Source organism: Buceros rhinoceros, unplaced genomic scaffold, assembly GCF_000710305.1.
Source record: "Buceros rhinoceros silvestris isolate BGI_N320 unplaced genomic scaffold, ASM71030v1 scaffold29924, whole genome shotgun sequence".
Taxonomy (NCBI): domain Eukaryota; kingdom Metazoa; phylum Chordata; class Aves; order Bucerotiformes; family Bucerotidae; genus Buceros; species Buceros rhinoceros.
Window position 1 is genome coordinate 3058 of NW_010410523.1, and position 11036 is coordinate 14093.

At 36.9% G+C, this 11036-nt stretch overlaps 1 protein-coding gene across 1 annotated transcript in view; it reads left to right on the forward strand.

Annotated features, from left to right (window-relative positions):
- Window positions 1-2807: 2807 nt before the first annotated feature.
- MPP7 (membrane protein, palmitoylated 7 (MAGUK p55 subfamily member 7)) overlaps window positions 2808-11036 on the forward strand; it is a gene marked incomplete at both ends in the record, with an annotated part of 42031 nt that continues 33802 nt past the window's right edge. Inside the window, 2 exons of the mRNA XM_010135663.1 lie at window positions 2808-2939; window positions 10789-10870. Of these exons, the coding sequence (XP_010133965.1) occupies window positions 2808-2939; window positions 10789-10870 (214 nt within the window). The remainder of the gene's footprint in view (window positions 2940-10788; window positions 10871-11036) is intronic.

Genomic DNA, 11036 nt, shown 5'->3' on the forward strand with positions numbered 1-11036 from the left:
TAATTGCAGCATACTAGTTTTGGAAGTCTGAACTGTAAGTAGCCTGGAGTAAAAGCAAACACTACTTCTGGTTTAGTATATTGTTGATATTTCGCATACGTATTTAGAGAAATGCATATGATTGCATGGATTTTACATATGTAATGCTTCATAATACACATTTCCAGGAGGAACCATAATTGGTAGCCTGAGGTTTTTAGCTCAGATCTGAAGTAAAACTAATCTTTGGTGGGAGAGAGCTGGTGGTACATATTTCTGGTGGTACATAATATAAATTCATAACCATTTCTTGGGAACGAACCCAGAAATGAGTAGTGTCTATTGAAATGTTTTTATCAAAATGTACAATATGCATAGAAATTAGTAAGACAATAGCAAATTCTCATGAAGTAGGTATGGTCTTCCTCTGGGTTTATTTTGTTGAAGACCTCACTTCAAATTTAAGCTTTAGAATTTCAGGATTGCCACATGCTTTTTTGCCTTCTGCTTTTGATGTGATAGCTTATAGCATTGCCTAGAAATTGTTTTCTGTTGTTACAGTCTCCTCAGTTCAGGAAAAAAATCCTAAAATAACATAATGGAAGTGTCGTGCTTTTTAAAAAAAATTGTGTTATCTTTGAGAACATACAGTTTGTGGTGATTCGTATATTCAGTCTAATGTTATCCCCCCTTTAATAACTAGTGAATAAACTGGCATTACAGAAATGTAGCCTTTTCCTGGTTTTCTTTGTTGAGGAATCCCTTCTTAAGCATTATTGTAATTGTTATAATAGGTTCATCGTAAAAGTCGTTGATATGATACTTTCAAGGTCCCTACAAGGTTAATGTGTTCTGCTTTATCCTAAACTTCTTGTTGTTTTCCAAAACAATTTACTTTTATTGTAGAGAAGGTTATCAATTTGCAAAGTACTTCTGCTAATCAGACTATAACTTTTGTCATATTGAATCTTTGGGGAAAAAATACCAGGTCAAGATGTAAAATATTCAGGTACTTAGGAGCAGCCTCTTGAAAGAAGCAAGTGGAAGCAGATAGAGTTATAAGTATGGCTATTGCTCTTATTCCTGCTATAATGTATAGTTTTCAGTACAAAAGAGAAAGCATTTTTTAACCATTTTTCACTGCTTTGAAAGGTATTATAAATAACAAAGGCTTTCTAAAATAGAGAACTTTAAGAGTTCTGTATCTAGAGGGCTGTAAATTTTAGATTATAGCTGAGATTCTTTTTAGAGCCTTCAAATGAGCTTTCTATCTTCCTTTGGTGTTCAGGATTTTTTCATTTCTGGAAGTTCATAAATGATTTTATTTTCAAAATTGAACCTTTTGTGAGGCTTTGTTAGGCTTTTCTTTGATAAATCTGTTGTTCAAGCTGTGCATGAAGAGAAGCAACAAAGAAAGGAGGCAAGACATGCCTGAAGGTGGTTGATAAGCACCTGCTTGGACCAAATAATTTCAGCAGTTATGTTCCTTAATCTGTCATGAATTCCACAATTAATTAAAAATTCCTAACATAATTTTGGGTTTGTATGAAAGGGAGCTAGCATGATGGGGATCCAGTAACCAGGTAAGCTTCCAGAGCCCCTTTGGAGGAAATGGTTGGGCAACAGCTTAATGTCATGCATCTCATGCTTGAGCAGAAGTACTGGAAGATGCTTATTTTGCTTATTTGTTTCATAGGACTGCTTGCTGTATCAAAGAAACTTTTTAGTTTCTTCTAGGGCAAGTAGAAAGTTGTTCTCACTTTGGGAGACTGTGGTAGGTCAGCAAAGATCTCCTTTTTAGGAGAAGTTTGCTTTAAACTATCTATAGCATTTGTATTCCCTACCATGTGACATTAAGCAGCATCCTCATTGGTTGAAAGTTTTCGCGCCACTGTCGCTTTAAAAGTCACGCGACTGTGCTGCGAGCTCAGTTGCTTCCCGTGCTATCGGCCACTTCATAGGACTGCTTGCTGTATCAAAGAAACTTTTTAGTTTCTTCTAGGGCAAGTAGAAAGTTGTTCTCACTTTGGGAGACTGTGGTAGGTCAGCAAAGATCTCCTTTTTAGGAGAAGTTTGCTTTAAACTATCTATAGCATTTGTATTCCCTACCATGTGACATTAAGCAGCATCCTCATTGGTTGAAAGTTTTCGCGCCACTGTCGCTTTAAAAGTCACGCGACTGTGCTGCGAGCTCAGTTGCTTCCCGTGCTCTCGGCCACTGCGCGGGTCTCTGTGTGCTGCTCACGCGGCAGAACCACGTGGCCGCCGCCATCTCGGATCGCTGCCACGGTCCGTGTTTGCTTTCGGTTTAACCCTTGCCTTCCCAGAACCCTCAATACATCACTGGTTTTCCTTTGTATTTAATATATATCTGTTTGTAGTGTTATTAAAGTTTGTTTCAGTTTTCCAGAAGCATTTTAGAGGTCTCACGAATTCTTTTCTCCCTTCCCCTATTTCTGCTGGAATAGGAGAAGGTGTTATCGTTACCGGACCTTGGCTAACCTCGGCCAAACCGGTGACAGAGATTTAGATATTCTCCTGTTTGTAATTCTTCTACTTTCAAGCCAACATGCAAAGCATTTGGTATTTTCATGTGTATGATGACGCTGTTCTGTATCACAGTTTACTAGATGCATACGTTGTGTAAGTAAAAACACATACTTTATGGAGTTGTTTCATCAGTTTGACATGTGTTAAAATTGTATACAAGGATTGTATTCAATCTACATGCATCGCGCTTATAGAGACAGGATATAAAAGTATGCTCTGCTTTGCCTTTCATAAAGTTTTCAAATGCCAAATAATATACTGACTATTAATGTTTCCAGGCTTTGCTCTCTGTACATGATACCGTTGCTCAGAAGAACTACGATCCTGTCTTGCCTCCCATGCCTGATGATATTGATGAGGAAGAAGATTCAGTTAAAATAATCAGGCTTGTCAAAAACAGGGAACCATTGGTAAGTAACCTTGTCATTTGGTTTTTTTGGATTTTATGTTTGTGCACAGGGTGGGGAGTGTTGAGATTATGAACAAGAATGGGTGACACTAACTCGAAATGTGGATAGATGAACTTTACATGTTTATTCATAACACTCATTAATACACTTGTGATGTCCATTCGCAGTCATTATTAGTAAAGTGTATGAAATAAATAATAACAATTTGTTCATTCATGGTGTTTCATTCATGGTGTTTGGACGTTATATATGTGGGCCAGTCTGAGCTTTTAAATAAATTGTATTTTAATCTTTTATCTTGTACTTGAATCGTGAACTTGTTTTAAAATGAGAGAGGGAGAATGAATCCCCAAAGAAATCTTGACCTTTTTTGTGAACTATGCCTGTTAGCATTCATGTAAAAAAATGTGACCTTTCAATACACTGAAAAAAAGGCATAAAAACATATTTTAAAATAATACTTGAATTGAAATCTGGGCAAATTTAAGATGTCTGTTGTTGTACTTTGGATTATGAATACTAGAAAGTTAATATCTTCATGAGGATATCTGGAAAAATGAAAGGACTAAAGCTAGGTTGTATTACAAGAATATTAAAATGCTTTACTGATTTGGTTACTTTCATTTGCTGTAGAGTGGAAGTCATCTTGTATAAAATTTAACTATGTTCTTTTTCTCCTGCAAACCAGTGAGAGCTTTGTTTTATGTTATAATGGATATTTATTGTAACTGATAGTAATTCTGAAGAAATATCTGCAGAGTTACTTTGAGAAAGCCCTGATTTTGTGCTTGAGATGACAGTGGGAGAGTGATGCCCCTGTAGACATATGGGGTAGCTTGCCCCACAGTAGATGTCTTACTATTGCTCTTATTCTTGATAGATTTCTGGCATCAGTAAACAAGAAATAAGTTTTGGTATTGACTGACTGTAGGTGCTAATGGGCATAATTGAAAGTTTGACAATATGTAAAGTTTTTACTTTATTTTAACATATTAAACCTTTTCTTTCCCCCAAATATTTAAATCACAGCTTTAAGCTTTCCTTTTTTTTATCAAAGAAATTATTTGAGGAAGACTTGCTTTAGGATTTAGTATCAGAAAGACTTAATTCTGAAAGGTGTGAAGAAATTTGAACATATATTATGAAATGAGTTCTAATTGAGCAACTTCTTTTTAGTGTTAACGAAAACAACATGTTTTTTCTTGCATTTGTCAGAAAAATTATAATAAAGTCTTAATTTCTGTAGTTTTGTGTTTCAGACATGATTTGCTGCTAAGACTTTTGTGAGTTAAATACTGTAAGTTAATAGTTTCTCAAAATGGATTGGACAAATAGCAACTTTTAAAACAAAGCTAAGAGATTTTCTGAAAACTTAGGTGAGATATATACATCGTTTATTAGCTTTTTTTGTCCCTTTTTTAAAGGGACAAATAGGTTTGCCTAAGCCGAAAGCTATGCTTGGACTGTTCCTCAAATTCCACTCTTGCCCATTCATTGTGGTGGGATACTGAGCTTTTCCAGTCACCTGTGTGTCTGCTGTGGTTTAACCCCAGCTGGCAGCTCAGCCTCAGACAACCACTTGCTCACACCCCTTAAGTGGGATGGGAGAATTGGAAAGATGAAAGTGAGAAAACTCATGGGTTGATATCAAGGCAGTTTACAGGTAAAGCAAAAGCCACACATGCAAGCAAAAATAAGAACTAAGAAAATCATTCACCACTCCCATTGGCAGGCAGGGTTTAGCCATCTCCAGGAAAGCAGGGCTCCATCACTCATCATGCTAACGGTTACTTGGGAAGACAAATGCCATCATTCAAAACATCCCACCTTCCTCTTTCTTTTTTTCCCCCTGTTTTATTGCTGAGCATGAGATCATATGGTGTGGGGTATCCCTCTGGTCAGCTGAGGTCAGCTGTCCCAGCTGTGTCCCTTCCCATTTTCTTGTGCACACCCAGCCTTCTCGCTGGTGGAGTGAGAAGCAGAAAAGGCCTTGACTCTGTGTAAGTGCTGCTCAGTAATAACAAAATCATCCCTGCGTTATCAACACTGTTTTCATCACAAATCAAAAAGTAGCAAAATATGAGCTACCATGAGGAAAATTAATTCTATCTTAGCCAAAACCAGTACAGTCTCTTAGAAGGTGCATCCACACTTAGCACAACTCTTGTGCAAAGGAGGTAACAGAGAGTTTTAAAACTTTATTTTACTGGATAGGATGACAGCCATGAAAAATATAAAACTGTGAGATAACTCAGTTCTTCAGTTTTAAGACTGCTTAGTATTTACCAAGGCAAAACTACCCTCATAATGGAATCTGTGATAGACCTGTTACTAGGAAGAGGCAAAGGGCAGAAGCAAATTGCAGCCCACAACTACTTGAGAGTGGGGAGCTCACAAGGACGGTAAAGTCAAACGTCTCAGCAGTGAAAGATGCTAAAACACAGGGCAATGGTCACAAGTTGCAGCCCTAGGAGGTTTAGACTGGGAATTAACAGAAATAGCTCATTAGATGGGAAGTCCAGCACTGGAGCAGACTAACTGGAGTTGTGGAACCTCCAACCTGTACCATAAGGTAATGGCTGACCTGATCTGGCATTGTTGATAGTAGTCCTGCCCTGAGCAGGAGATTGGGGCCTGAACGACTTCCAAAGGCTGCTCTTTAACCAACATTCCTAAGACTGTGCCTTATCTGCATGGAAAAGAAGTATCTGTGGTCTTTCCAAATAGCCAGCCTATCTTGATGTTTTATTTTTGTTGGAGAAGAGCTTATGGTGAGTTCTGTTATGCCTGTTACTTATTCTCTGGAAAGACTGCAAAGGGTATAGTGACCTCCTCTTCCATAACCCACCCTCACTTCATTGTAACTTTATCAGTGTTAAGACAGATTTGTACTAGCTATATTAGATCTACTGCATTTATGCTTCCTGAAGTTATTTTACTAAAGAAAGGATATGTCATAATCTGTGTTTAGTACACTATTTAAAATTTCATTTTGTATTTATTTCCATGCCTTTTTAACAGCTTTTGCTTCAGAGCTTGGATGTTCTTCGCACAGATCGAAGAGTCTCTGCTTGTTCAGTTTTATCTATTCATTATTCTCCAGTCTAAAAAGTATGACTTCCACTTGCATTGTTATATCAGGATTCTTGGTACTGAGCTTGAGCTTGGAGGGCACTATAAAATATTTTTTTCAGGGATGGAGATCATCTGATTTCTTGACTTAATGACACAGAGCACTTTGAACTTGTCATTCATCTCAGATATATTCTCGTTCTCTATTTGTTTTACAAACAATACAGACTATTGAATTGGATATCTCCTTTGGATGACTTTCATCAGTACTCTCTATGAAACAGATTAGGCACTCTTTTGACTTCTTTGGAATATCTCTTGTGAACGTTTTTTATTTAAAACTGCAGTACATTTCAGCTTGTACTTGTTCGTGCTTGTCTCTGAGTTAAGCACCTCAGGAGTATGCTGAGATGGTGTTAATCACATATTAATGAAGCCTGAGTTCCCAAGAGTAATCATCTCAAAAGAGGGAAACACATGGTTTGTGGAAGGGCCTTCAGTTTGCCAGATTTCATCAGTTCTGAAATCAGTGCTGAACTTTCCTCCATTTTGGGGGGGAGAGATGATTTAACCTTTTTTGTTCATTCTTCCACATTTTTTTTTTTTTTCCAAAATGCTCTATTGACAAATGCTATTCTAGCAGTGTCTCACTCAAGTGAGGTGAAATTGTGTTAGGAGCTGAAGAAATGTGGAACATCTCTGAACCTTATGTAAAGAGGAGAAACATCTCTTTTTAGAGATATATCAAGGTGAATTTTGGACTAATGGCTTTTTATTGGATAGCTTGGAGAGTTTTTACTTATGCCTACCTCTCCAGGGTTTTTTCCACCATTGCCCTGTTCTTGGTTAGCACTCCTGTTGTCCCAGATGTACAACCACACTACAGGAGTTCAGTTCCTGGCCTCTCACTGTTTCCAGATCCCAAATGAAGTTCCAGGTCAGTTACAGCTGTCGTGCAATTATTCTGAACAGGCTGCTTCTTCAAGTTGCCTCTTTGTCTCACAGGTTGATTTCACATAAATTTAGCCATTTGAAATCTAATGTGTTTGCTGTGTCCGTAGTCAAGAGAAAAAGAAAGTTCTAGGAAAAAAAAAAGGAAAAGCCCTAGAGAATGAACTGTGCTGCCCGTTTAAGCTGTCTGCTTTAATGAAAGGGTGTGTCATTCTCCCGAGCTGCCTATTTCTTTTTATTAACTGTAGGAGTAACCCAGACACCTAGAGAGAACTAGATACCTGTTTTCCATAGCTGAACTTGAGTGAAATGGGTTGTGGTCATTTACATGTTCTGCCCACGCAGATTCTATAGGTCTTCCTTGCCTCTCACTGAGTCCCCATAGCTCAGTTCACAACTGTTTTCTAGGTGGGATTAATTTGAGTGCAGGGACAGCTTTAGCGTGTACAGTCTGCTTTTAAATAACTCTCACCATAAGGTAGGTAACTGATATTTGTATTTGCATTTTCAATAGAGAATGAATTAAAATTAAGCTTATTAAAGTACTTATTTGCATTCAACATCTGCAAGTGCTTTTGTTTAACAGAAAAGTGTACAAAACCACTACTGTTTCAAACTCTCTTATTAGTAATTTATTTTAGAGACTTTAAAAATAAAGGCTTACAATGTTCACGTTCTAGAACTAGTTGATAAAAGGATGAAAGGTTGTATCTGTGAAACCCTGAGTGATGCTCACTGGTACTACATTCAAAACAAAACAAAAAAACAAAGCATAAAAAAACAATGGAAGGTGCTTGCGTTATTTTTAGTACTTCTGCATGGTATACCTTCCAACATTTTCTCAGTCTGATCAGCATATGGCTCCCAAATTCCTTTAAATTTAAATTCCCTTTAAAAGTTTTTTAAACTGAGCTATGCTATTACATGTCTATACGTCTCATTTAGGGTAACTTTTGGCTAGCAACACTGAAAATATTTTCCAGATTTCAAGATCTGGTCTAACCTTCTTCCATTTTTAAAGCTCTAAATGAGGAGCTGCATCGCGCATGTAACTGAAAGTACTGGAGCTGAACATCTCATAAGGAGACGTTCTTGCCAAGTTGTATATACTTCATAGTTTAAGCAGGGCTGGCAGCAGTACAATGGAAGCTGCTTTTTCAGAAAATCAACAATTCGGGTTTTCAAAAACACATCCACTTATGTTTGGTTTCTTTTTAAGCATTCTAAACTGAGAGAGAAGGGGAATTTCAGTAACCCCCTTTTTTAGTTTGTGTAAAAGTACATAAACTCAAATAGTGCTTTTCATGGCCCTGTCCATTCACTTTGAGTTTGCCATTGAGGGGTTATTGAGCAGTGAGCTAAATTGGGGTAAATAGTTTCCTGTAAATTTGAACTTGATTTTATGCTTCGTTTGAAAATTGCAGTTTATCTGTTGTTATCTTTACCAGAGCATCTTTCAAATTGGCCAATCTGTGCTAGGAAAATTTGTTTTGTGCCAGTAGTGATAATTGTGTAGAGAATAAAGTGACCATTCTGCTTGGACAAGAGCCTTGTTGTTACTTCTGGATGCTGTTTGGGTCAATACTGTGGCCTTTGATTGCACACGAGTTTTTTCTAGGGTCTGTTTCAAAACAAGGTGAAGCGAAGTACCCTTTTTCAGACATCAGTGCTAGGCTGGGGTAGCTGAGTGATCGCAGTGGAAGTCTGTCAGTCATCACTTGCCTTTTGCATTCGCTGGCATTTAAGAGTGTTGACTTCTAGGTAAAAGGCATAAAGATATTCTGTTCAAGGCTGTTTTTCCCTGATTAATTAGGAAACCCTCCATTTTATATGGACGATATAGTGGAAACATCCTGTATTTACATTTGGCTCTAGCATCCTAATGCTGCTACTTTTCTTTTTGATGGGTATATTTAGAAAAAAGATGCATTGCACTTTTAAACAGGTGTAACTTTCCAGGTTTACTAATAAACCTCAAATTAATATCTGTTGCTGCAAGATCAGAACTTAATAATGAGATATATGCTATTGGGGTTAATGGTTTATTTAATATAGTATGCAATTCTTTTTGCACAGAAGTTTTTAAAGTGAGATTAGCTGCAGCTAAATCTTTATCTTTTTAAAACTCTCAGCCTCATTTGAACCTGTAATACAAACAAATGCTTACTGATAGAGTTACATTATAAGCCACACATAAGAAGAAGGCTGGCAAATTGCAGAATTACTTTGCTTTTGGATAGAACTTCATACTAATAAATTTGAGATGTAAAGTAAAAACAGCACATCATTTTTCTAGAGTCTTGCCTAATGTTGAAGTTTAAGCTAAAGGGAATATTGTATAGTGACTGTATTAAGTTTTCTCTATTTGCAACGTTACAGCATGCATTATAAAAAAGTAAAAATTAATCTCTCATTTTTTGTCTTCATGTCTTTTGTTGTATTTCCATCTTAGAGGTAGAGGGAAAGGGAAACTGTTTACAGTCAGTAAAATGTCACCTCCTGTTATTCATTTGTACATATTGCAGCTTTATGTTCATGTAACATTTAAAAATTAAAAGTACTGATAAACATAATATTCATGTTTAATGTAAACAAATACAGAAAGCTAGCTGTAAAATGTAAAAGCAGTTTAATTATTCAAAGAACTTTATACTTCTGTACCTTACTTCAAGCACACCAATTCTCTGATCAAAGGAAATTCTAACCACTGTCTTGTACTCAGAGGTGAAGTAATATTGTTCATTCACTAATCAAAAATAGGGAAATTTTCTAGAAAATTGACTTACCTGCCAGAGTTCTGAACATCTCCATTGATTAATAAAGTTAGAGCTATTGCAGGTAACTAACTGTCATTGGCCAGGATGTGCTTATTTTTTGTTGTTTTTTAAAAATACTGGATCAAATAACCTTTATGGAGGGTATTCTACAGTACAGTGTATCTAGCTAAAATCCCCTTTGTTTTCTGGATTCCCCCTTCAAGAGCAGGGCCAGCATTTCCCCCTCGGTCCTTCCCATCTGCCTGAAAGAACAGGCACTGCAGTTTGGGCAACAGCTCCGTGCATCCACATCCCTTCCCTTCTCACTTGTCACTTCTGCTGCCTGCTCTGTCCCCATCACCTCGTGCCTCGTTTCAATGCACCCTTGCAGTTCTAGTTACAAAAGCGTTTTTCTCATCTAGACAGCTTTCACTGGAAATTTAACTACATGATGTCATGTTACCTATATGCCGTGCACTGTGTTTGTGTAATGTAAGAAAACAGTCATGACTAACTCAGGAAATGTTCCCCTCCTCTGCATTTCTGTCCTGTGGGTATTCCAGGTGAGCCTTGACATGCAGGGGCATTTCTGAAACTCATGTTTATTTATTGATAACACTGTAAAGCAAAACTATGATTAGTGGGTATACAGGCAGTTCTGAGTATAAAGTGCAACTATTATGAACTTTTTGTACTCATAGTATATAACATGGCCTGTTTTAATGCAGGAAAAACAATTCATCAATTCTTAGTAATAGTTTAGCACAGTTTTAGCAACTGACTCCAGTAAGGTATGCTGCAGTTAACATTAAGTCAAAAAGTAAACGTCTTCTGTCTTTTGTCCAAACTGCATGTGTCAATTCTGAACGGAAAAAGTCGTATTTTAATAGGATGATGATAGAGAAAAGAGAAATATATTTTGTGTATTCTTTTCATGAGCAAGTATTATTTCTGGCTTATTCATATATTGATACAGTGTCAACTTTTTGCAGTTTTAAACAGCAAATTTTTTTACTGTAGTGAATTAAAATTATGGTAAGATAAACAAATAGTATTTCTTTTTTTTAAAGGGGGCTACTATTAAAAAGGATGAACATAGTGGGGCAATTGTGGTGGCCAGGATAATGCGTGGAGGAGCTGCAGATAGAAGTGGTAAGGTGATGCTGTTTTCCACTAGCCATTCAAGTTCTATAACTCAGAAAAAGATGAGATGACATGGAAGCATTTTGTACTCACTAAAAGCATTATTATCACAGGGGAAAATATTTGGGGTTTGGACAGCTCTCCAAAGTGATATTTCAATACTGATGAAAGTATT